We start from the raw sequence: 27,766 nt of genomic DNA, 5'->3' as shown, positions 1-27,766 counted from the left end.
TGGTACAGGGCTGAAGGTCAAGGGCAGAGCAAGGGAGGAGGCGAGGGAGAGCAGTGCCGGAGGCACGGGGCTCTGCTCCAGCACCCGAGGCCCTGGTTCCTTTAGGTCTTCCGTTAATTCTCTGATCACCCCAATATCTCTCTCATCTACATCAGTCAACACACTCCTTTTTCTGCTTAGGATAAAAAGAAAGTCAAAATCCTAGCACATGTGAAGGAGCATCATCTCAGAGACAGGAGGCATGACATCTAAAATCTGAAATAACTGACTACCATTCGATTTTTAGGGAGAGTTACTTTTTAAAAAAATAAGTAAGAATGTTAAAGACAGAGGCTATTGGACTTAATACTCTAGAAAGACTTAAAAGTAGAAATCAAGATGTTCATTGGCAGTTCTTAATAATTTGCCAGGGAAAGTGGGTAGGAGACAAAATAGATGATTATAAAGAAAATCCAACCTAAGTGCCCATCAGTAAATGACTGGATCAAAAAACTATGGTACACTTACACAATGGAATACTACTCAGCAGAAAGAAAGAAGGAGCTCCTCCCCTTTGTGACAGCATGGATGGAACTGGAAAGCATTATGCTGAGCGAAATAAGCCAGGCAGTGAAAGACAAATACCATATGATCTCACCTTTAAGTGGAATCTAGTCAACAAAACATACAAGCGAGCAAAATATAACCAGAGACACTGAAATAAAGAACAAACTGACAGGAACTGGAGGGGAGTTAGGCGGGAATAATAGGGGGAAAGGGGAGAAAGGTTTTCAGGAACAACTATAAAGGACACGTGGACAAAACCAAGGTGGGGGTTGGGATCAGGGGAGGGAGGTGGGCGTGGCTGGGGTGTGGGAGAGTGGTGGGGGGGAATGCAGACAACTGCACTTGAACAAAAATTTAAAAAGAAGGAAAAAAGAAAACCCAAAACTCTAATTTTAACTAAGAGCCCTTATAGGGAACCGCTTCATATAGCGTGGAAATGTAGCTCAGTACTCACGTGGAAAACCAGTGGGGAGCGAGTGGCACACAGGACCACGCCCACAGAGAGGTTCCCCCGTGGGGAACCAGGCCTGCATTGCACCTAGGCCGCTACGAGACTTGCTTTTGCTAAAACTCCCTCACCCTGAATTGAGGTAACAAATGTTTACTGCATATCTTTAAAGTAACTTCCTAAAGTCTGTGCTAAACCTCCCAAGTAGGGAGCGTGACCAGTTCAACCACTTTTCCCCTTGGTCTGCAACATCCTTCTCTTTGAAGTAATTAGCAGCATTCTTTCCTTTGTTATCTGTAAAAGGTAGTCCCCTTCAGTGAACCTGTGCACAGTAAATGAGGACTACTCTCCATGTAATGTACCCAGAAAAGCAACAAAAGCCTGTCCAGGCAGGGACTAGGGGCCTCTGGCTGTCTCACTCTCTCTCTCTCAGAGAGTGGCCATGCTGTCCCTTTTTCTCCACAGGACTTCTGTTGTCCGTGTGTATTTGTCCTCTAGCAGCCACAACATGCACGGATCCTGCCGGCCAGGATCCACCACAAGCCCTGTCCTCTGAACTGACAAAACCGGCCTTGCCAATGAGCAGCGCGCTTGACAGAGCACTGCCCCCCTTCATTGTGAGTCAGCGGCAGAGCGGAAGGATGGGCCACAAGGCAGGCAAAAGAGCGGTCTGGGTAGTCCACAGGAGGGTGATAAAGAACAGCAAAGGGGACATTAAGTCTCGGCTACAACCATCTCTCCACTTCAGACTCCCTGGACACACTGCAGACGGGAAGAGTTTTGACATTAGGGATTCCTTCTCTCTGTCTTAGGAACCACCTGGTCTCAGCCACTGGTTCACAAAAACTCTAGCTCAGTGATTTTCAACCATTTTCCACCTCATGGAGCACATAAAGTAAATAGTAAATTTCTGTGCCACACCAAAAAAACTTTTCTTTGCTGATCTAACAAAAAATAGGTATGATTTTGATTGACTTATAAAAAAAATAATAATAACCCTTTTGACTCCAAAATGATATTTTAAAAAATTAGGTGACTATATTTGTATATAAGGATTTCTGGTACCAACTATTAACCAATCAGATGCAACCTTGCTATGTGACATGGCCAATAAGATGCAACTCTATTGTATGACTTATATATTTATGGTTCAACGCAGGGCATTCTCACCGGATGGCTATTGTTGTGTTGGCTGTTGTCATTTTTTTTAACTTGACAATCTAAGGGAAAAGAAATCAGTGCCCCTACTAAATAGTCAGGCATTGTATGTATTAAAATTCTTGCGGCACACTGACTAAAAATCACTACTGTAGAGAAAAGTTCCATACTTAGGAGACCTGGGAGAAAAAATGCCATATGGTGGGCAAAGCTGGAGGGATATGCTCTCTTGGCCCAGCCAGCTCCATCAGTTATATGATTGCCTGAATTTCTAGGGCCGTAAGGCTGAAGTTCCCACTGTAAACCCTCTGTTCCTTCCCACTCTCTCCTCTGAAGCCCTGCAGCAGGTACTGCCACTCCTCCTGTGGTCCTTCACATCTAGGACGCTGACTGTCCATGTGCAGGGGCCTAGCCTTATGTCAGTCACCCATCCTTACAGCTCAGATGCTTGAAAACCCCTTTGGTAATAGAAACGTTGGGGAATTGTAAACTAAATGGGAAAATCGATCAGGGTACAGTGAAGAGCCATCAGTTATGAAAATAACAATGACCAACTTGATCAGATAAGGCAATGACTGGTAAACAGAATTTGATTTTCGTGAACACGAATATATCAAGGTAAAAAGAGCTCTGGGCTGGTCATGGTCTCTTCCCAGAGAATAGCTCTGTGGCAATTCAATATCCTCACGGCACAAAGTGGAAGAGGCATGTACCCCTGGGGATGCCTGGAAATTTGCTGGGCATTTGTGGTTGTCCCAAGGACAACACAATTGCCGAGAGGTGACTGGCATTTGATGGGCTGGGGCCAGGGGCAATAAACACACTGCAACATGCATGAGTAGAACTGTCCTGCCCAAAACAGCAATAGCGCCCTCTGGAGAGAAGGTGAGAAGTTTTCTTCCACATTCTTTATAAAGCTGACTTCCTTCTTGGCCCGTGGGGGCACAGAACGTCCCCTCCTCCTTCATACAGTGCCAGGACTGTGCCCCCTTCCCCCTGGGGCTCAGGAAGTGCGCCTTGAAACAGGAAAAGGGCTCCTTAAACAGGGCCCCAGTAGTAGGTCCCATCTCTACCCTCACCACCCGGCATCAAATATGAGGGAGAGCCATGTGCCCTCAGCCATGTTCAGGCAAGATGTACCCCAGTTCTAAGCTTCCTCACCCACACCCCTGAATCCGAGGAAAGAGGAAGGATGGGAGGTGGAGCAGGCTGGGAAGCATCACTGTGCCCATGCAGGGTGACCAGTTCTCTGGTGCGGACCCGGACCTCTATGACAGGTTGGGGCAGTTTCTCTCCACGTTAATGTCGCTATAACCCCCTCTTCAGCCCCAAGGGCAGGCACTGGGCTTTGGGCCTGGATACCACAAGCCCCTCAGAACATCCAGAAATGCACAGGCAGACCCCTAATTCCTCTGTGCAAGTGCACTGTCTCTGACCGAAGAAATAGAGCTGGGGTGTGGGGATGTGAGAACGCCAGTTTAGCGGTTCACGCTTCCCTCTAAGACACCGATTCCAAAAGTGAGGTGTGTAACCCAACAAAGTAAACCTTAGGGCTGAACTAAACTTGTCAAACTAGTTTGAATTTCCTGCTGTGAGGTGTCCGTGGCTTGTGTCCAGGGCTCATGTGTTTATTCATATCTCCATAGCAACTGTTCTATCTTTTCCAGTCAACATCCTGTCCCTGGAAATCACAGGACTGGCTGGGGCAAACAAGCTGGGCCCTGGGGGTGTGGCCTGCAGAATCTGGGTCAGAAGTGACGCTCAGAGCAGCCCAGGGGTGGGCAGATGGTGCAGCAGGGCTGCTGGTGGCTGTGGGGCTCAGGGGGCCCCACACTTGTCCATGGAGGGGCTGCATATGGGGTGGAGCTGGGAGGGCATCTGGCCCGAGCATCTGGGGGAGCAGATGGGCTGGAGAAATGGCTGCTGGAGATGGCGACAAAGGCTTGGCAAGTGGGATCTGATGCTGTTTACTTTCAAGTGGGGGAGAAGCTAAAAACAGAAGCTGGGTGGGTTTGAGCAGCTGGACACGGTTCTTCCGAATAATCACTAAAGTTCTTCATTTTCTAATAAAAATGGTAACCAGAGGGTGAAAGAGGATGATCAGGGACCTGACAAGGAGGGAGACTTATGGGGAGGCACCCCACAGGCCACAAAGATGACACCAAAGACAACAAAATAAACAATTCCGGCTGTCATGAAAGAGGAGGGTGGCCAGAGTGAAACGCTCAGGATCGGGACTCAAACTCCACAGTCATTCCTGGGCCCCCATGTCCCATCTCTGGACCAACCTGCTGGGGTACTGCCCACCTTGATTCCTTTCTCAAGGTACCTTGGTCATTTCCATTTCGAAGTGTATGTTTTACCAGTTACCCATCTCACTCGTGTTCCTACCAATATGGTACATTCCTGAAGGATGGGGTGGCTTATTCTTTAAGCTGCATCACTCAAGACCCACGCATACTCTGTGTGTGCTCAACAGGTATCTAACACCCGTCTCTCTCTCGGCCCTAAATAAGTTACAGAATCTCCTGACTTCCTTGACATTTCATCTCATCCTACATCCAAGCCAAACAAATGCATGAAGGCACTCAGAAAGCAGTGCTTCCTACTTATAAGTGTACAGAGCTTCAAAAAATATCTGGTCAGTGAAGTTAAATTTTCCAGTCTCGTCTTGCTACTGATATCTAAGCAATGCATGCTCCTGAAAGAGAATCAAATGCCTATGGTGATGAAGGCAACACCAGCTTTACTTAAACAGACAAGTCCCCTGCTCTGCAGTTTAGTTGCACAGCTTAGTTAAGAAACCAGAGGCTGTCCTGTGGCCAGAAAGCCACTGTCAGGATAGAAAAGAGACGTAATGGTTTCCTACAGGCAAAGCTATCAGACAAGGGTGTATTTTATCTCCCTGTTGGTTTAATCTGTACACAGACCATAGCACACAAAAAACTGAACTAGACTCAGAGAAAGGAGAAGCAAAAATTGATTAGAAGAAATATCAGTAACAAGATATGCAGATGATACCACCTTACTAATGATACCGTCTCACTAACAGAAAGCAGTACTTAAAATAGGAGTAATGAAATAGAACAATGCAACAGCCTAGAGGCCCCAAATGAACCCACGTGTATTTGGATATTTACTATGTATTAAAGGTGGTCTTTCTTTGGCCTCACATTTCTCATTCGTACAATGAACTGGCAGTGGGAGGCATTTTAGAGATATATGCTATGTGATAATTGTCTTACTCCATATTCCATAAACTAGGGCAAGTACAGATATTCCTTGTAGGACATTTCAAGCAGTATGTAAGGGGATTTGTACTCATTGTCACTTCCCAGAGCCATGTTCAAATGTATCAGTAATTAATCATAGGTACTGTCATTTAATAAAACATACAATCAGAAATTATTTTAAGCCCTGGCTGGTGTAGCTCAGTGGATTGAGCGCGGGCTCGGAACCAAAGTGTCCCAGGTTTGATTCCCAGCCAGGGTACATTCCTGGGTTGCAGGCCATAACCCCCAGCAACCACACATTAATGTCTCTCTCTCTCTCTCTCTCTCTCTCTCTCTCTCTCTCTCTCCCTCCCTTCTCTCCCTAAAAAAAAATAAATAAATAAAATAAAATCTTAAAAAAAAAAGGTGGTCTTTCAATTCACTGGGAAAGTATGGACCATTGAACAAAACGATTGCAAAATGTAAAAATCATTCTTAGTTGCAGGCCATAGAAAAACAGGCAACGGACCAGACTTGGTTCAGAGGTCACCAACTGCTGCTCTATCCTGCCTATGTGTGACACGCGCCCTAAAGGAACAGCACACGCACACAAGGAGGCACGAGCAGGCCTCTGCACTGCGGCTGCATTTGCCAAAGAAAAAAGTTAGAAGCAGCCAAAGTTTCCAACAGTAGAAGAATGGCTAAACAAATTATGATATAACTGCACCATGTCCAATTATGCAGAGCCGCATACACGAATACAGAAACAGCTTCAAAACATAGCATGAGGAGTAAAAAAAGCACATGTGTTAGAAATTTATATATTTCTTAAAACACACACACGCACAGAGTAGGAAATGCATGGAGAGGACGCCCCGACCTGCTAACAAGGGTTCCCTCTTGTGGGAGGGAGCTGAGCAAGGTGTCGTTGGTTTGGGGCCATGGGTGTCTTAAAGGATTTCAGTTCCCTCTGTATTTTTTTTCAAGAGCATATGGTCATGAATGATTTCATCAATTAAAAAAGAACCAAACAATGAAAAAAGGAAATCTAGGAATCTTTCCACTAAATGACCTTAGTCCCTGGCCACCTCCCCTGAGTACAGAGAGTCAAGGCAAATGGGTGGGAAGATGGAAGCCAGATGATTATCACGCCCAAGTTATGGCCGCTTGTCGTGCTGGGGTCTCTCTCTCCAGGCAGCACTGAGGTCCCTTGGGGCTATTAAATAAGCCTAGCACATGACAGCTGCGGGCTCAGTTACAGGCTGCTCAAAATAAAAACAACAGCTTAGGGCAAGGCCTGCTCTGTAAACAAAGTTGTTTTTAAAAAACCTAAAACTGACAAACAGGCAAAGCACTGCAAAATGATTCACCCCGTGAAAACACAGAAAACTCTTTTCAGTAACATCCAGTTAAATACGGAAGATGAGACATCCCTGGTCCCTTCACAAAACCGATTAAGATGGGTTTTTAAAATGAAAGTAAACATCTAAACTGGTAGAAGTCCACAGGCAAGAAATAAGAGAGAAGCAAACAGCAGGTGAGCAAAGTGAACCCATTTTTGTAAGGTAGAAAGCAGATGGAGGAATTAGCAGGGCTGAGATACCTGAAGACTAGAAGCCAAAGAAGAAAGTCATCCTACGCCAGATCCCTAGGAGGCCCGCCCATGGAAAACACCACATACCACAGGTGGCAACAACAAACCATGTAGGAGAAAAACCAGGGAGGTTGTTAAAAACCCAGGTAATGAGCATAGAGACCCCAGGGTTCCCTTCTCCACCCCCACTAAGAAGGGTTTTTTTCATAATTGCATCAGGGAGACTGTAAACTGAGAGGCAACAGGTACAGTTAAATTTCAGAATACCAAGGATATTTGTATTAAGCTTCTAGAGAGAAAAACAGATTACATACAAAGACTCAAAATGGAATTTCGCAATAGTAGAGCTAAAAACTATATGACAAATATCTTCAAAATTTTCAGGAGAAATTACTTTATAACCTAAAATTTGGTATTCTGACAATCAATTGAATGTGAAGATAGAATAAGTTCTAAAAAAATGTTATCACCATGGTCCTTTTCTAAGGAAGCTACTAAAGGATGTGCTCCACCAAACCAAAGGGAGGGGTAAAACAAGAAGATCTGGGGCTCAAGACGCAGAGGTGCATCACAAGAGAGAGGAGAAGAGACGGGTCAGGTCCGGACAGCTGGACAGCAGATCCAAAGAGACAGGAACCAGATGGGAAAGGAGGATGGGAGGGTGTCAAGAGAGAGTCTCCAGGAAAGGAAAAGAGCAGACAGATTACCAGATGTGTCTGATCACATGGAAAATACTATTCTGGGGAGTTCTCAGTTTTGTTAGAGAGACTGAAAAAAAGTGGTGACAGTAGACTAACTAATCAAACAAAAGAGGCAATGCAATCCTTAGTCTAAGGGAGATAAAACAGTTGACTAGGAAAGGAAATGCGATTAGTATAGCATGTTCCGCAGTGAGCCACACTTAACGTAGTGATAATTATAAAAAAACTGAAGCTCTGGCTGGCGTAGCTCAGTGGATTGAGCTCGGGCTGTGAACCAAAGTGTCGCAGGTTTGATTCCCAGTCAGGGCACATGCCTGGGTTGCAGGCCATGGCCCCCAGCAACCGCACATTGATGTTTCTCTCCCTCTCTCTCTCTCCCTCTCTCTCTCTCCTTCTCTCTCCCTCTCTCTCTCCCTCTCCTTCCCTTCCCTCTCTAAAAGTAAATAAATAAAATATTTTTTTTAAAAAACTGAGTGCTTGTTTAACCAAATTTGAAATTGTATTATATTAGGGGGAGAAGTAGCAAGTAGGTCTAAGATGCTAACACCTCTTGTTACTATTATAATTCGCAAATACAGAAACGATAGACCACATAGAGAAAGACAGAGGCCAGTATCAGGAGGAGGTAAGAGAAGTGGGAGCTGCTGCTGGTGGGGGAAGAACGCGGCAGCGGGAGAAACGGAGACCGCTCCGCTACTTATTCACCGAAATGGAGCCTCGTGACGAGGTTTGACTCCTGAGCCAGGAACATATGTTTCTTAAGCTTTCTGGGTTTTAGTCTTCTCCACTGTAAAACAGGGACAATGGTAACACTTACCTAGAAAGCTGCTATTAAAAGCACATGAGATAAGGGGGTAGCAATGCCTCTGTGAACATTCCCACTTCACCTGGACCACTTTTTCAGAAGAGTTACCCCACAGACAGGTTGATGGAGCCACAATGTCCAAGAACTGAGACCTGGGACATCAGTGAGTCCAATGACAGGTAAGTCCAAGCAGCAAGGAGATGAGGCGTGAATGTCTGATCCAGGTACGTGGGTTTATCAAGGAAGACCTCACCCAGCCTGAAGTCAGGGACGCACACGGGAGACCGTGTGCAGCTGGATTTGACTCCCGTTCTCAGGGAACTAACTGCATGTTCTCAGACCAGTTCCTCGCTTTCCCCAGTCCAGCTTCCTCATCTGTGACAGTGGAGGAGATGACGCCTGCCCTGAGCGCTGCTGTGATGGTTCAGTGTGAAAGGTCCGTGTGCAGCAGCTGGCACAGCTTCATCTTTGGCAAAGGAAGGCAGCCACAGCACCCCACATGGGGTGTTGTGTATCTGCTCCTGGGAAGGACCGCGCTAACCTCCAGTCCTAACATAGATCAAGCGCCCAGGGTCAGCCAGGCAAAGCCTCCTCAGGGTGAGTCCATCCTGTTCTCTTTTCTCTCCAGAACCTTTGATTAGACAACAGTACACATTCACTGTAGGGAAGGTCGAATATATAAATGGACAAACACAACAAAATACATATCACAAATAATCCCACCCGTAAGAGTTAAGCACCACTGACACTTTCGTGCATAACCTTCCATATCCTTTTTTTGCACTTGCATTTTTAAATAAAAATAAAATTTAAGTACATCTATTATTCTTTACTCTTCATCTTCATCTTTCCTCAAAGTGATACTATTTCAACATTATCGCTTCGAACAGCAGCAGGGTCAGCCTGACAGATGTCCTGCGCCTTTTAGAGTGTGCTCTTTCCTGCCACCCTCAGGGGACGGACAGCGGCTGGCGCAGCCCCCACTGGTGCTACTGCGGGGACTGAGGGCTGACACCGAAGGGAGAAGGCTGAGCCTCCTTAAATAATAAACTGTTTTGGTGCAGGCTGGCAAATCACGAGTGCAGTGATACCAACCCGCTCAGCTCAAACCAGGCCAGCAGATGCTCAGCGTGCTTTTTTGAGCCACGTTTATTTCTAGGTGTTGGGAGGAATGTGAGATATTCTGGAAGTTCGGCACATTTACGGCTTCTCCGAGCTTTAAAAAAAATAAATATACACATGTATACATATGCACATATACATACTACCTACATCTTACATAATATACATGGTACATAAATACTATAAATAAATACGTGTGTAAAATATTTTGCACGAAGTGTGTGTGCATTATGTTGGGAAGACGGGCTCTCGCACCCTTTTATTGGGAACAGGAGCACTGGAAACCCAAGCTCTGCTACTTCCCATGGCAATTCAGATTTTCTGGGCAGAAGAGAGACGCCGACTTAGAAACACACATCTAAATCTTCCCATGTACACAGCGAGACTTTGTTTTTTCTCAAGTTCATCTACAGAAAACTGCTTGGCACTAAACCATGGTTAGAGTAGCCACCACCCACCCACCTGTGCTGTAGAAGCAGAAATCAGGGGCTCTCAGGGGAAGAATCTAACCCCACAGACACCTAGAAAAGCCAGGTTTAGCCATTTACATTGAAGCCACGGCGCTCATCTTTGGCTTAGTGTTTTTCCCCAGGTGACGACCCCCCAGAGTGAGAGTTCGTGCGGGGCACTTAGCAGAGAGGGTGCACAAGCAGCACACACCAGGGCCTGGCCCCTGCCTTGCTCAAGGCTGAGCTGAGAGGAACTGAAAAGGCAGCAGGTCCACTAGCTGGCCAGGCCCGGGCTGGTCAGTCCATGAATGACTGAAAACGGACAGGAGACTCGGAAATGGAAAGTTAAAAAGAACCTCTGAGAATGCTTTTGCCATATTAAACATTTCTGAACTAAAAAGTGGAATTATTTGCAGAATTCTACATCTCAGACCACAGGGGTTAAGGCTGGGGCTCGGATCCCCGCAGAGACGTTAACAGTCCTTCTGAGTGGGCGACATTGGAGGGGACGCCAGTGGGTCGCCCTCCACCACGGAACACACTGCTCCTAACCACAGGCCTTGCTGTTTCCAGCCCCAGAGGCGCGTGAGTGCTCACCAGCTGGCACAGCAGGCTAATTAAGGTGTGGGGCTAATACGTTAATTTAATGCTCTCCTTCTTGGTTAAGTGATTTGTATTCCTATATTTCTAAATTTGGCATTCAAATCCCTTTAAATGGGGGCCCATTTGGCCTCTCTGATGTCCTTTTCTCCATTTCCCTCATCTGTTATGGCTTTTCCATCCCGAATGCAGGCGCAGTGCGTGCTGGCCTGGAATGCCTGTCTTCTCCTCTCTACTGACCTGTCCAAAGCCCACTCTTAATTCCTCAGAGTCCCATGCAAGCCCCAGCTCTTTAACTAAGCTGTTCCTAAAAGTTTAGCTCACACTGACCACTGCCCCTCATGAACACCAGCCGCCTCCACGACTCATTCTGGTCTCTCTGCACCTCACGCCTCTCCGGTCCTTTCCTCATCTGCACACGTCTTGCCTCTCCAACCAGATCATCAGCTCCTGGGGACCGGGAAGATGACTCACAGCCCTATCTCCCGCCGTTCGCACTCTGACCTGGTGACACCACCAATCTTCAACCTCGCCTTACTTGACCCCTCATTAACATCAATACCACTGACCACAGCCTGTACAAAACAGCCTTTTTCTTGGTTTCTGTGAAATCCCCTCTGGGTTTTCCTCCCACTTCCTGGCCCCTGCTCCTCCATCCAATGTCTGAATGTTGGTTCAGTCCCGGGCTGCAGCCTCATCTTCCCTTTCTGCACGCTCTCTCTAGAAAGCCTTAAACGTTCCCCTGGCTCTGAATATCATCCACATCCTCCCAGATGTCTTCCTCCTGCCTGGGCCTTGCTTCCGAGCAATGCCGGGGAAGGCCAGTCATCATTTCTGATGTTTATGGAGACAAGCCCATTGTGTCCCATGGTTTTATTGCCTCTTTCATCCAAAGCAGCCGCTAGAAAGCTGATCGTCCTGATAGGAGGCCAGGCAAGAGACTCATTCACGTAAGAGATGTATTCATAATCAACTCCGCACTCACAGGCCGACAGCCCAGGACACCGCCTGCACAGAGGCACCGAAGGAGGGAGCCAAAGAAAGGACTTAGCAGGAACAACCATGTCTCTGGCTCAGAGTTCTCAGTGCTCTGCAAATTGTCTCCCACTTTGGGCACTGAAAAAAATTTTACATAAATGAGCAAATAAAGTGAAGGACAAAGCTGACTGCCTACGTGAGCTCCGTCTAGGAAGGGTTCCGGTCTGGAGAACATGGCTGGTCCCGAGTGAGCCCTGATCTCCACCTGTTGAGGTGAGTCCAAGTAGCAGAGGAACAGCTGATCCTGAGCTGCATGAGATGATACCAAACAGAACAACGCTTCTCAGAGCAGGGGGCTTTGCATTTGTCCAGCGAGTTAGCCAGGGCTGGGGCCACTGGCCTCTAGCAAAACGGTTCTCCAATCAGGCCAGCCAATGTGTACGTCTTGCCAGCTGGTGACTTAGGATCATGTTGATCATTTTACAGTCAATTATCCTTTTAAATGGACCGATCTCTCAAACTCTTGGGATTTCTGCACCCGCATTTCAACTGCGCCATACAGCTGATAGACTGAATGGGCACCACCACAGAGCCATGGTCTTTGGGTTCCTTCTGACACACCGACGCGTCGGATCCCTCGCAGAACCATCAGACTGGCCCTCCGTGACCGTCACTGGAGGCATGCTGCCTCAATTAAGTCTATAAATAGAAACTTTACTGCTTCAGAGAGAATATAAATCAGCTTAGCAGGACACTCTTGGGGCAAAGAAGAGGGAGGAGGGGTGGGGAAGGAAGACATATTTACATTATTCAATGAAATGGAAATCGGGGGAGGCAGTGGGTGAAGAGCTGGAGACGGAGATTCTTCACTGTGCTGGAGTAACTGACAAGCAGCCCTGGTGCCTGCCTTCAAAGGAGAGAGCAAACTGAACATTGGCGAGAAGTAGCCACTGTACTGATGCTTCAAAATGTGTCCGTTTATTAAAACATTGCAAGGCTGAACACAAATTCTGGCTCCCTGGGAATGCACTTGTATAGAGAAAGAGCATGTTGCTTCACCAGTAACTCGTCTCTCTGTCCACCCCGCTCGGTGCTTTATGAAAATGCCTTTTGTCAGCTTCCTACAGCTCTGCTGGGTGAGTAACAACCAATAATCCCCCCTCTCACAAAGTAGCAGGGCACTAGGAAGGCTCAGTTCTCCCTACCCCTTCCTTCATCATATATGTTCTGTGCACTGAGCATTAAATAGCACTTTGCTGTAACATTTTGTATCTATTCTGCTACAAAATAAACTCCCTGTATAATGCTTAACAAGCCTCACCTTGCTAGACTGTTCCAGTAGTCAATCTACATTCTTCATGCCACTGTGTGAGCCTGTTTTGCCCTGTACTCCCCTCAGTGAAGCCAGAAAATACCATCCATTCATTCAACAAATACATACTGCATGCTTACTTGGTACTAGGCAATGTGACAGTGTCGAGAACACAGAGCTCTTACTTCATGAGGCTTATTACTCACAAATGGAGCTAAGGGTTAAACAAGTTATTGTATAAAATACTCCACTGCAACCGAGGTACGTACAGCAGAAGAGAACACACACGAGGTGGCCAACACGACAACATGAGCTGTTAGATGAGACCTGATTGGCTTAGGAGGGTCAGTGACGGGCACCCAGCCAGGGCACCATGCAAGCTGAAATCTGAAGGATGAACAGAGGTGGAGGGAAAGGGGAGAGAACATCCTAGGAGATGGAAGAGCCAGTATGTGGGAGCTGAGGCTGGAGAGGGACCAGATGACGTATAAATGAACAGAAGGAAGAGCAGGGTGTGTGGGGGGGAGGGAGGCAGAGAGGGTGAGGAGAAGTAGCAAGGTCAAGCTCAGGCAAGGCCTCTCACATAGGTCGTTTTAAATATTTGTGGACTTAATCCTAAGGAAACAGGATACCACTAAGGATCTTAAGGATGACAACAACGTGGTCAGGATTTCATTGAAAAGCACCACCCAGCCTCAACTATGAGGATATGGGGATAATGGGCTGAGGAAGGCAAAAGTGGAAGCAAGGAAACTGGGTAGAAGCTACTTGGTAGACCCAGCAAGAAATGAGAACAGTTGGATTAGGATGACTCAGTGAAAATGAAAACAAGCAAAAAAAAAATAAGATTTACTTAGGAGGCAGCATGTACAGTACACACAGGAAGAACTGAGACAGGGAGCATGCAAAGATGACCTTGCTGGTTTTGAACTTGAGTCACTAGAGAGATGATGGTGCCGCTTGCAGAAACAGAGAATGCTTGAGGGAAAGGAGCTGGTTGGAATTATTGAAAAATAAGGGTGCATGAGTTCAGAATTACACATGCCAAGTCAGAGATACCTGGGAGACATTCGGGTGGAGAGATTCAGTAGCCACACATTAAGGAAGGTCATTTGAAACTATAGCAGAGGCAAACACCCCACATTCTTTTAATTTTTCTCTGGGAAAGAAATATGTTCTAGACTTTTACCATGCAAAGTAGAAGTTGCTAGCCACATGGGGGCTCCTTGGATTTAAGTTAATTAAAATTAAATAAATTGAAAAACTAGTTTCTCAAGTGCTCAGCGTGGCCAGTGACCACTGCACTGGACATGGACGTTTCCATTACAGCAGAAGTTCGGTCAAACAGCCCGGCCTAGAACCTCCGAGGGCTTGCTGTTTGCAACACTCAGCTCTGGCCGGTCTCTCGCTGGTGTTCAGCTGTCAGTCTGTTGGCTCCAGGAACTAGAAGCCTGCGGTACTGCCTGCCCCAGGCAATGCTTTGAGGTTGAAGATGAGGAAGACAAGGGAAAGGAGGAATGATGACCCTTGTTCTTCAGACATCTCTCCACCTTTCTTTAAAAGACAGATGGAGGAGGAATGCCATAGAGAGAGTGTACAAGGGCTATGGGAAGTGAATCCACATTGTAAAAATATTGTCAGATCAACTGGGACAACTAAGGTCAGATGAAAGTAGGTGCCAAGGAGGCATTAAGTTGTTATGAGATTCTGACAAAAGAATACAAAATGCATTCGTGAAGAGAGAGGGAAAGAGGGTAACTCGATTGGGAAAACAGTTTTTTCAGAAGGCTGTGTGCCTTTGGAAGGCCAGCCACTGTTCTTCCAAAGGGAAACAGAATCTGTGCGGACCTGTATACGAAGCAGAGTAAGGGAGGGAGAGCCCTTGGGTGGACGAGGAGAAGCAGTCACTGTGCATTGACCTAACACGGAGGCTGGCTCAGACACCCAGCTAACCTCTGGGGATTTGAACAGGAACGGGATCCTGACCTGGGACTCGAGGAGACCCTAGTCTAAACAGCCGTAACCAACTACCAGGCTGCCGGGATAAAGGAGAGCCGATAAAAACAGGCTTTACAAAATATGTTCTTGTTCAACAAATATGTAAATCAAACACCACATTTGCAATAGGCAACACATATATTTCACCAAAAATGCCTCTTCAAAAAGTGCTGCCCTCCTAGGTGCCTCCTAACTTGTGGGCAGAAATTCAAGTGGGGTGAACGCCTGGGGGTCCTTGAGCGTGACAGAGCGGGTGTGAATGTGCTCCCCCGAGAGCGTTCCTGGGCTCCACTCCCTTGAGCCAAGACCAACAAGCTGTGGGCCACGTCGCACCGTTTGGGTGACTCTTCATCATGTGACACTTTAAAGGTTGGTGAATAACATAACCATCAGCTCAAACTCTACAAAGCACTGCTTCACAGGAAGTTCAAGGTTAACATGAGACCTTCACCGCGCTTCAGCCTGGGCTGAGAAGAGCTCTCTGGACTTCACAGGAGGGCGTCAGGCTCTGGGGAAGCCCGCTCGGATTTCCAGATGGAGACGGGAGCCTTCACGGTGCCACCCTCTGTGGCTGTTCTTCGCGTTGCCATGACTTTCACCAAACTTTCACTTTCTATCAGAATACCTGACATTTCTTTTCTGCTGGCTGGTGAGTAACAGTACTGCATATAATAGTTATCTTTAAATACATATGAGTATATTTAAATTCCTTTAGACGTGTTATTTTGCTGTGTACTTTGTATCAGTTTTTATGGAAATAACTGTCCACCTGTACCATGGTTAGCTTTACAGAAAAACACTCAGTTGTATTCTGTTTTGGTAGTGTTGGTTTTTGAAAATATGAATTTGCTTTAGTTGCATATACTGATGGAATTTAGGCACATTAATCATTTCCCACTGAATTTCTTGTGTTTTATTGCCGACTGCAAACACTAAAGCCAGCACATTGCTTTTCAGCTGCGTTTTCAGGGCTATCGGAGCACTGCTTCGTATTCAGAACTGATGATTTCCTACAAGATGCTGGCGTACCATATGCACATTTATGTGATAAAACACTTACTTATAGTTTAAAATCACTTAAAATGTGTAAATCGAAGTGACCGATTCGTTTATTTTCCAAATCATTTTCCTGTAGAGTTGAAAACTTAAATGCTTAGCCTTTTTAATGCTACTATAACAGTAACTATCAAATTTGCAAAGATTAAAATATCAGCACTGCTCCGTATTGGCAAGGATGTTCTCGTGAACTGTTGGGAGGGATGTAAGTCAGCACCGTGTGGTTAAGAAAGAGTTAAACAGTATGCACGGCAACCTTAAAGGTGAGAAAACCTTACACACAAAAATTCATCCAGGTTATGATGTTCATCTCAATGAAACTGCTATGTGCAAAAATATCAGAATAATGTGTTATTAATAATAGAAGACTAAATGCTTTATAGCCCATGTAAAAGGTGGTTAGAAATGGACTTGGTGGCATAGAAAGGTGGCCCTGATACAACCATATCTCTGGAATAATAACATTTGATTTAAATGTTGTGCGTGTGTGTATGTGTGTACAGAAAGTATTTGGGAGAATGGGGGATTAATAGTGTTTTCTGCTGAGGTATTTTTCTCCCCTATTCTTGTCTAAATGTTCTAATTTTTATATAATAGACATATATTGCTTTCATAGTTAGGACATTAATATATTTAATCTTTGCCTAGGAACATTTTTCTTTGCTTTTTAGAGAGAGAGGAAGGGAGAGAGGCAAACGTCAACGTGAGCGAGAAGCATCGATTGGCTGCCTCCCGAATGTGCTGGGACAGGGGATGCGACCACAACCCAGGTACGTGTCCTGACCAGCAATGGAACCCACAACCCCTCGGCTGCAGGAGGACGCTCCAACCAACTGCCCCGAACCAGCCAGGGCTTAAAACATTAAGTCTTTTAAAATAGCTACATTGGACTGTTTTTTCACTGTCCTACACCTAGGCACAGGGGTTTTGAACCCATCTAGCAAGAACGACCCGTGATGCACTGAATCTGATGACGGCCTTCCCTCCCAAACTGGTTCCCCTGACTCAGCTGAGCCCTATCGTGCGAGCAAGGCTCCTGCTCACCAGGCTGTCCTGGATGCACGGGGTCTCCACAAGCCTCCGGACTCCATTCTCCACGGTGACTCCCAGCCAGTTGAGCGCTGCCCAGAACCAGAGGTAGTCGTGCCCACCATGCCAGTAGCTCACAAATGCAAAAGTCGTTGCGGTGGAAAACAGCGTCCCCAGCAGGCCGTGCTGGGACCCGCCCACTGGGATGTACACGTACCTAGAGAAAGAAGAGGCTGTTAGGACCCATGCGAAAGGTAGTCCCTGCGATACAACCTGTCCCCAGACTTGACTCTTCCGTCACACATTGATAATCACCATGAGCAGACCCTTCCCTATTTCCAGGAGACCACAGAGCGCTCCTTGAATTCTGCACCATGTAAGGAGTTGGCAAAAATGCAAGTCCTCACCTCTGCAGGGCTGTAGGTTAAACAAACACAAGGCTAAAGGGCAGTCATTACCAGAACAAACAGCACTTCCAAGAGGCAGGGTGAGGAGTAATGCATTTAGTTCCTAAAAGGGAAGTATCCAACCTTAGAAAGTCAATCACTGAATGGCAATTAAGCTCTGGCTACACGGAATGCCGACGTTCAAGGCAGGTATGTATTTTACAGCTCAAACCACAGGGTCTAGCAGAAGTAGCACCTGCTTGAGTGTAGTTGGTAGGGTAGTAATATGGGTGTAATAATTTATAGTTTTAATGTAAACATTTCACTGAACATGCCACATGGTGTGCTTGAGCATGATAGTGTTATGTCACAGAGTTACATGCTTGTGATTTTTAATAGAAGATTTTGTAACTAAATAGGGGCGTTATTTGTGCCGGTCTGTGGTGAACCCAGCAGATGAGCACAGCTGCTGGAACGGCAGGGGCTGGGTGCAGAAGTGGGTGCCACTGCTGGTCCCTCAGCTTTCCGGACAAGTTGCTGGAAGCAGTAGTGACTTCGCAAGGAAAGAGAAAATCTCTGTGCTCATGGGGCAAAGTATCACCCCACACGTGCAGTGCAGCCATCCCTGGGGTACGCTCTCTACTGCTGAGGCAGCTGTCTGCCTGCATGCCAGTGGGACCACGCTCTTCCAGCCAGTGTTTTCCTGCTAGAGCTGGACGAGACTCACAACCTGCGGAGGCAGGACCTGGAGAGCGAGGCATGTCCCCTTCATCGTTTGTCCCGTCTGTGCATTAATTTTTGTAGAAAATTATGTTTTGAAAATCATTTTTGAATAGAACAGTTTTATAGGTAAGCCAAAAAATCAAAATAAAAACCACTCCTCCTTTACCTTCAAATATGATCCAGTTTAGATTATTATTGCAATCTATTAACTATATGATCAGCTTAGACAGCCCCATTTTATGAGTGAAAACCCTGAGGCTGAGAAGCGAAGTTGACCAAGACAGACAGCTCGGAAGGGGAAGAGCCAACCTGCATCTGTGGCACCCAAGTCAACATTTTCCTTTACACCTCTGGGTTTATTTTGAAAAGCCTCCACTTTATACCCCAATCAGAAACAAACCAGAAAGCATGTAGCCATTTCAGAAATAAGTGAAGCAAAGAAAATACTTTCTCCGGTGCAAAACCAAGACCATCTCTGGCAATCAAATTAGCAAGCACTCACTGCAAGTTAAGGGATCCCCCACCTGCTGTCAAGTATGTAGTTAGGTCTCCGGGGCAGTCCTGGCATTATGGGAAACACAGACATAAGACACTGTTCCTGCCAAAAGGAGGGGCATAGCTGACTGTGAAACAGCAGCAAACACGCCCCACATCAAGCTGCATGACATGGTGGTACAAGGCAGACCGCGAGGGTTTAAGAGCGTGGAGGAGCAGGGGGTGAGTGGAGGGAAGTGGGGTAGAGGAGGCTTAATGGCAAAGGTCTCCACTTGTCAAGGCCCACAGGATGAGTTTCTCTAGGCAAAGGGGAGAAGGGTGGGTGCTGCGCTGTGGACTTGGAAGGGCTGGGCGTAGAGCCAGAAGACTGAGAGCCCAGGCACGGTGGTTTCCATTGGTGTTCTGCTGCCCCCTAGAGGCTACATGCTCATTGGAAGAGAGTTCTCAGAAGAAGCCAAAAAGAATCACAATATTCGGCAGGGGACAGGGCATAACTGCTGCCCCTCACGTTGCTCCATTTGGCTAGACTTAACACTGGGTTGGCCAAAAAGTCCATATGGTTTTTTATATAACATAAAAGACATGCATTCATTTTCACCAATAACTTTATTACTTTGAATATTTTGAGTAGGTTGGCTATCTCCCGTGTAGTATAATGTTGATTGTTCTCAAAGTCTTGATTTGATCGCTATCAGCTTCAGCTGGTCTACTCAACCAGGAAGCACTGTCCAGTGAGAAATCTCCAGCACAAAACTTCGCAAACCACTTTTGACACGTTTGATATGTCACAGCACCTTCTCCACACACTGCACAAATGTTTTTTTCTTTTTGCATTTCGGTTGCATTTTTACCTTTCTTGAAATAATAAAGCATAATATGCTAAAGATGTTGTTTATTTTCTTCCATCTTCAATATTAAAATGGCCATACAAAAATTCACCAATTTTGATGTTTTTTTAATACATGCTGACATGACATCTGTCACAATACGATCTAACAAAGTTATTTTAAATGAAGTTCAAAACCACTAAGCACTACTGGAGCCATCTTATGGGAAAAACCAAACGAATTTTTTGGCCAACCCAATACAGCCAGTGCTGTGGGTAAGGAGGCCGTATATGAAAAAAGAAGGGCGGTCAAACCAATTTCAAAAATATGAGGAATGACTACTGTGTATAACTTTGCATATAATTGTTTCATAAAACAAGTTAACAGTAATACAAATACTCTTCTCACCTAACATCACTATTTCCTGTTGAGATTTCCATTGCATCTCACTCTATTATATTAAAGGGAGCTGCACTGTATATGTCAGAAAACCCAGTAGAGAATAAAAACATCTCATCATCCACAACCAGTGGACCTTAATGTGGGCTCCAACTCCAAAAAGGGTGTATTTTCAAGCCTGTGACTAGGAAGCATCAAGCCCCATAATTACATGCTCAGCTATTTTAGGCATCTCTTGGCACGGTGGCTTTGTTACTATGCCTTCAAAGTGACAGCCGACAAAAATCCCTTTTCTTGTAGACATTCATATACGACGGGTCTCCAGGGACAGGCGGCTACTTGTTTTAAACCAGAAGAGGGTATGGTTTCCAGGCAGGAAGATAAAAATCACTTCTTCACTCTGAGTTTCTAGAAAGGAGTGGGTATGGCAGAAGGAGAGTAAACAGGTTATTTCCTCCTTCAAATTCCACCAGTCTTGTGTCTGTGCCATAATTAATAACAACAGAACTGTGTCTCTCTTTTAGAAAAGTGGCAGTATGACCCCACTTACTGAGAGCCACTGCACAGTAAAATTGATTTCCCAGTGGGAGAAGCAAAGCCTTCTCAGCAAAGCAAAAAGAAAAGACTTCTTCTTGGCAGAGACTGTGTGAGCTCAGGTTTGCCCAAGGCCCGGCCAGGCGGGCTCCATGTGCTCACTGCCTGCAGAGATGCTGCCTGAGGAAGCCGGCACCACCTCACAGGGTCAGCGCAACACAGTAAACCCCCAGCCCAGAGGGGTAACCTCCGTAAAATGTGGACGTTATTAATAACATCTACCCTTTACTGAATATTTGCAAGTCAGGTGCTTTGCACATACCATTTCTAATCATTAAAACAACCTTGCACCCTGACCAGTGTGGCTCAGTTGGGTGTTGTTCTGCAAAATCGGACCGGAAGAATGCCGGTTCGATTCCCAGTCACATGCCTGGGCTGCTGGTTCAGTCCTCGGCTGGGTCATGTACTGGAGGCAACTGATCAATGTTGTTCTCTCATGTCGATGCTTCTCTCCCTTTCTTCCTCCTATCCTTCTCCTCTCTATAAAAATAAATAAATGAAATCTAAAAACAACCCTGCAAGGTATTAATGATGGCAAGGCCTGTTTTACACAGGAGAGGTGAAATCTGAACCTAGAATGTTCTGGTCTCAGAACTCCCGGGCCAGTATGCTCTTATGCCATTTATTGTTATGGGACCATTTCTTGGTGATACTTTCCTCTTATTTAACCAAATCTTCAAAGCAGTATCCACAGAAATACCCACTAATATTTTTATTAACTGGAGAAATGTCTTTGTAGGAAGGGAATCTTGCTTGGGAGAAAAACACTCATTTTAAAGGCATTTAGGCCAAAAAGCTCTGTCTCAGAGGCCAGAGGTATGAGTTCAGTTTCTAGACAAACTAGCTTCCCGGAGTCTCCCAAGCAGAGGTCACCCCCGCTGTGTTGCCCAGGAGGGCGTCCGCAGCTGGGTGCCTGGCTGCGTAAGAAGTGGAGCGTGGGAGCCTGATGATTAGGGCTTGCAGCTGAGAAGGTGTATGTGAAGGGAGAAGTATCTATTCCTCCCCTATCCACCATGAAAAACTTGGGAATATGCCCAAGTTGGGGACGGGAGTGGTGAGAATCCACGTAATAAATACATTAATCTTAAACCTATGACATTCCCTTTTCCCAGGACATATGCCATAGCTCCCCGGCTTGCCACATTACCTTCAAGCTCCTTGCTGAGGACGAATCCCAACCCCAGATAACAGGATGGGGCACCTAAGATAGCTGGGTTCGCTGTCCCGTGGATTAGTCGAGGTGCTTGCGGGTTCCCCGTCCTCAAGCACCTGCTGCCTGCAGCGCTGAGGCAGACACCCTGTTCCAGCTCTGCCTCATCTTCCACCCTCACGAGCAGTAGTTCTCCTGACAAATCTAGTATCCTGAACAAATGGGGTTCCCACACCTCCGTCTTCTCTGACTCTCCAATTCCTAACCAGTCTACAAAATCCAGTTGATTTTCTGCCTCCTCTAGGAAGTCTCTTTTGAATATTCCATTTCTCTGTTTAACCCAGGGAGCCTACTGTTTCCACGGACTGAACAGTCATTCACCAAAAGATGTCTTTCCTATCAGGGTGTCATTGTAACTGACCGGTGACGTTCCTTCAGGCAGCACAGGTGTGTGCACGCGCGTGTGTGGGCACATGCAATGCTAATTGCTAGTCCACAGGACTTATGTATGTAACATCATTTTCTTTTATTTTTCATACCCTCGAACAGCCTTTAAACTTGTGGTAAATGTCATCACTGTCACAGACAATTAGGAACTAAAGGATGATCATAAGGCCCTACTCCAGTTTGAGAGAGACTTCAGAAGACATTCATTCCCGAAGAATGCAGACACACACAGGACCCTGAAATCTCTCCACACCTCGCAATCCTACTTATCCCAGTAAAGTAAAAAGGATTTGGCCCCAAACCTCTAGAAATACCCCAACCTCAAGATATTCCAAAAATGAAAAGTACAACTTTTCAAGACTAGGGCCTTTAGCAGCGGGGAAGGGCAGGATGCTGCATCACACTGGTGGTGAGGTGACCTCACCTGCCTTCCCCTGGGCACTGAGACAGCTCCTGCTTAGAGGTCTTTGTGAAGCTGGCCACACTGCCCTAAGCCCGGCTCCTATGGGCAGTGGCTCCCCTGGCCTGACCTCTGGCTTTGGCCTTGGCCTGCATGTGAGTTCTCTTTCTCAGAGCCCAGTGATGACCCACCAGTCAAACACGTATGCTCCAGGTAGCAGACAAAGGCCTGGTGTCTAGCTCTCGCAAAGGAAGCTGCAGATCTACTTACGAAGAGTTTTCAGAGGAAGTTGTACACGGGAAAGAATATCAATTACTTTTGATATCTTTCTGTTTAGTACAGATGATAATGGAATTTTAATAAGTAAAAAGCAGCAGTCGGCTAACGGGCAACTATAGACTTGATAGTTTTCAGAAGGCTAAGAGGGGGCCACTTTTAAAGCAGAGGGCACATTTTCAGGGGAGCTAACTCCCAGCTCTTTTCCTGAAAGATGCTGGCTGTAAGTATTATATGCAATTCTGGAAAATTACCTATTAAAAAATGCCATGCCCTGCTTGACAACAGAACATTGTGTAATTTATAAAATAGAGATTAAATGCAGGCTATATTTAGTCTACATTTAAAGTTCTAGGTTCAAGTAATTAGATGCCAATGAATAAAAAAATTAATGCTTTTATCCCACAAAGCCAGTAGCTCAGTGGGCTGAAGTGCTGTGCTGATGGGTTTCAGCCTTGAACTTCCATCATAGAGAAAGACTCAGCCCCCCCCATCACAGACCAAACTCCAGCTCCTCAAAGGCGCTACCTTCCTCACTGCAGAAGAGGATGAGGGGGTGTGAGTGGCTTGGCCCAGGGGTCCCCATCACTAGAACTGGCCCAAGTGGCAACAGCCGCAAAGCCCAGGATGAGAAGGACAGCAGTGCCTGAGAGACAGAGAGAGGTGCCCTTGGTGTTGCCCTGCCCACTTACCAGTCTCTGTAACCTTGAGCTTGTCAATGAAGCCATGTCCACTTAAGTGTGTACACTGAGTTTGTTCTGGGAGCACTATAACTTTCTCAGGTATGACTTGCTGTGAAGACCAGATGAGACAAGGTATGTGTAAGGAGCCTGGTGGCTTTAACACTCACATACTTACTAATAACGAATAACGGGCCGGCGGCAGCAGCAAGCTTGCACTCAGGAAAAACGAGGTGCCACTGTCACCATGATTGATATCCCTAGATCTTCAGGGCCATTTGAAAGCACCAAGACATCTGGCCTGCTTGCTCAGGGATGCTCTTTACTTGAAACCATCAGCCTCGAGTATGTCACCACCAGAACCAGGTCATTCAGCACTAAGAGGTCCAAGCTATGGATTCAACACCCACGTCAGCCTGTTGATTGCGCTTAACCCAGATGGCGGCCAGGTGGTCTCCTCACACCTGATACTGGCCATGAGGGGCCTCTAGGGGGCCTGCGGGATAAGCAGCCCCTACCACAATAAGGCCTGTCACCAGCATTCCCCCCTTCAAATCACTGCACCTGTCCACTCAGGTTCCCCTTACCCCTGGAGGACAGAAGTCACCTGACCAAGTCCCTCCCTTGTAACGCTGACTGCTGTGTGGGCAGGAACCGAAGGAAGGGCTCACATGGGTTTGCTCTTAAAGCAGCCTCACTGTGCTCCAGAAGGTCCCTGTCTTTGCAGCATTACAACCCTCACATTACAAACTAAAATCCCCTTCCCAAAGCAGACAGGCATTGAACAGACATCTCTTTCAGACATCGTACTTCAAAACGAGCTTCCAGTCACTAGAGAGATGGGAAGGCCTGAGGTGTGTGGGGGGGGGGGGGGGTGACACCAGGAAGGAGCACCCATGATTCCCCTCCGTGGGGCTGCCAGCCCACTCCTTCCTGAGAGCGCACTGAAGGCTCGCAGTCCCCAGGGCTCCCGGCCCCGTGTCTATTTCAGGCTATAAATAAACACCATAGAAAACAGGTTCTTTGGAGGTATGAGCAAACGAGAGCAGGAGTGTATACTCTTTAGTGCTGTGGAGCTGAGTCTAATCGCTAATAAAAAGGTCCTCGAAGACTCAGTTTAATAACCACCAAGATTTCCTGGCTGCCTGCCTGTCTTCCCACCTGCCTCCCAAGAGAATGTACACTAAAAGCATTTAGAAGCTGCCCTAGGCCAGGAGGAAGGGGGAGTGCATGGAAAGCCAGACAGAATAAAGGGGCAAACCGGATGAGTGTGTGATGTAGGTGTGTGTGGTCCCCATCTCGCTGTGAGAGGGAGAGGGTCTGGGAGAGAGATCCCCCCCTCCCCTGCTCCTGACACAGTTCTCAGCCTCTGCTCCATCTGCGGATCTCCCACGGGCATCAAAGTCACAGCCTTCCTGAGCCCATCCCTCCTCTTACAGCCATTGTACTGGATGCTCTCCTTTGATCTCCGCCTCTCACCCACTCCTGTTCAGTGCCATCCCTGCTGGTCCCCATCTTCTTACTCATTCATCATGGCTGTTAGGAAAATGTTCACCATAAGACAAACTTGTACCACGCAGGCGTTCCTGTGCTGGCGCAGTGCCTTGTGGGGTCTCTGGAAGACAGTGCTCGGAAGGCAAGTGTATCATAAAGAAATGCCCACCCGACTACTGAGGCATTTCGCTCTTCATCTGGGTGTACTGTGTAATGATTTTGAGACAGTCATGCTGGGCAGGGCCTCACAAGGCAGGGCCCATGGCCTGGACAGGCGTATATTCTCTTGGAGACACAGGATTTCACAAATAAAGTCCAACTGGTCGGTCATTCGGGCAAAAACAAAAACTAACACCTGAAGAAAGGAAGAGGTAGATTCCTTGTCCTCAGGAAGCATCTAGTCTGACCACCCTCGGGAGGTCCTGCCTAAAGAGGATTCCTGTTGCGTTAGGTCCTAAACTAAAACCCATCAGCCTGGTTTTGTCAGTCACTGTCCAACGGGCTCCCTCCTACGCCACCAACTCCATCTTATGAGTCTCCAGAATAGATTCTCCACTCCAGTAAACGAACTTCGTTCTTACTCAAGGCTGGGCCCTACAAGCATGACCCCACCCCCGCAACCACAGAAGACCTTGCCCCTCCTCCTCACGCTGCTGTCTTTTCCAGCATTTGATCTTTCAAAATGGGTTCACACTCATTTCAAGGAACTTCCCCCAGTCCACCTCACTGCATGCTGGATGCCTGTCCACTCTCCATCTGCTCAGCGTCCATGCATTCACCTCGGCCCAAGCATGACTCTCTTCAGACTTTGGTGTGCTGCTCTCCAGCATTCCCGAGCTGCTTCATCAGGTCTGAGGGTCTATGGGATCCCCCACCTCGTGGTCAAGACAGGGACCAGAGAGTTACGACATTTCTCTTTTGGTGTCCCCCAGAGTCTAACTAAGACCCTGAATTCAGGGCGTGCGCAGTAAATCCTGATCAACTCCCTTCTTTTGCTGTCCTTTCCTCGTCCTCCTCATTTCCCCGATTCATTTTCCTCTCTGGTCTTCTTTTCTTTGAGTGTCATGCTCTGTAAACAAAAGATGATCCCCCAGCTAAAAGTGTGGCTTCGTAAGTAAATGTCATCCTTCACATCTGCCGCCGCCACCTTCTTCTCTGAAGTGCTGCGGGGCATGGAGGCACACGGATGTCTACAAACTCGGAGTAAATCACACACACCGACGGGGGGCGCCCTGAGCTAGCAGGTACAGAGAGGTGGGACATGCTCCAACCCCAGCTTCACCAGGAAGCTGCCAGAACCACCCAAAAGAGAAGGGAGATTTTACCAAAAGCGGAAGCTCAGTGTTAAATGGTTAAAAAATCAAAGCACCCGAGCTGGAAGGTTTAAGAGTTGTGGTGTTAAGTTTAAAAGCCTCCGATGAAGCCATGGGCGTGCCTGTCAATGCTGGCTATGCGCGGTGAGGGCCGTCAGCAGGCCAACAGCCGTGTGTGTGGCTTTGACCCTTTGCTGACTTACCTTTTCTGAAAAAACCTCTCCCTCTGACACAAACGTCACTCCTACGTCCAGCGTGTATTTTGGCCACAAGAGAAGTGGTGAGGAGTTGGGACCACTATGGGACATGAATGAGTGAACACACACACAAACAGGAAGTGCCTCAGAGCACAGGGGAGGCGGGAGTGAGGGTGTTTGCCAGGGTCACAGATTGCAGGGATGGTCCCTTCTCTGGGCCTTGTTCTAGGACTGGGAAGCATCCAAGGGCTGGGGGAGAACTAAGGGACGAGGCCTCTGTGGTTTGGAATGTTTGGGATATAAGAATGCACTTCAAGGGTTATGATCAACCCCAGCGGCATGCTCTTTTGCTACTGGTTGCAGAGGCTCTGTCTCCTCCAGCGGGCTTGCAGGACATGAAGCTCCTGAGACATCGGTTTACACTCCCAAGTTCCCCATTTCCCCACTCCGCTGCTGCCGTGGAGCTAATGCATGAATGGACGTGAGATGTGGGAGAAGACGGTTATCTGAAGGAAGCCTGCAGTGCATCGTGACTCAGGGTGACAAACCCTGTCCTGACAGCAAATGTCCAGCCCCCAGTTGATCTATTTTGCCAAGGCAGACATTTGTATTCTGGACTTTCTTGGAGAGTGACAGCCCGCTGGTAATAGAAATGCTCATCTGGGGTGCCCATAGTTGGGGTTTAACACCCGGAAAGGGAGACAGTGGGAGAAAATGACGGTGGGCATCCCGCGGGCACCACTCTCAAAACACTGCCACTCAAAACTGGTTGCAGGAAGAAGAAAACAAAGATCTCAGGCGCTGAAATGATTTTCAAAAAATAATCAAAACGGAATGATTGCCGGTGGTAATAATGAGGCTGCTCCCTCTCTGGACTGAAATCAGCGCTCTGACAAATCAGCTCTGACAGAACTGTTTCAACTGCCTCGCATTTATCACAATTATGATCCACGGTCCCTCTCAGACGCGATACTTTTGAAGGCTGGGCACTGGAGGGGAAAACAGATAATGCTCGGGTTTGGGCATGAATGACAAGAAATCCACAGCAGCGTCCAACACAACCACGCCGGCGCAACATTTACGGAAACAAAGCAAGAGCATCATCCCGTGCACGGGAAACAACGCCCCGTAAGCATTTTCCCCTCAGTGCGGCGAGTGCTGCCAGATGACGCTGCCTCTTCGGCAGGTCCCGAGGCAATTGGATGGGCTCTTGAGTGCACATCAGAGATTAATATTTTAAGAGGTGGCATTTTACAGAGACCATCTAAGATGACATTCAATATGTGTCATAAAAGGCAGAGTTTTCTGTAGATTAAAAATGCTACCACTCGTGCAATAAAATCATAGAAATCCAAAGGTGTCAGCCATGCAACTAGG

General features: G+C 47.0%; 1 protein-coding gene across 1 annotated transcript in view; it reads right to left on the bottom strand.

Moving 5' to 3' along the window:
• Positions 1–27,766, bottom strand: part of HHAT (hedgehog acyltransferase) — a 223,980-nt gene that overhangs the window by 54,769 nt on the left and 141,445 nt on the right. Inside the window, 1 exon segment of the mRNA XM_028530785.2 lies at positions 17,024–17,225. Within this exon segment, the coding sequence (XP_028386586.1) occupies positions 17,024–17,225 (202 nt within the window).

Source organism: Phyllostomus discolor, chromosome 14, assembly GCF_004126475.2.
Source record: "Phyllostomus discolor isolate MPI-MPIP mPhyDis1 chromosome 14, mPhyDis1.pri.v3, whole genome shotgun sequence".
Classification (NCBI taxonomy): domain Eukaryota; kingdom Metazoa; phylum Chordata; class Mammalia; order Chiroptera; family Phyllostomidae; genus Phyllostomus; species Phyllostomus discolor.
This window is presented reverse-complemented; position numbering and strand designations above follow the sequence as displayed.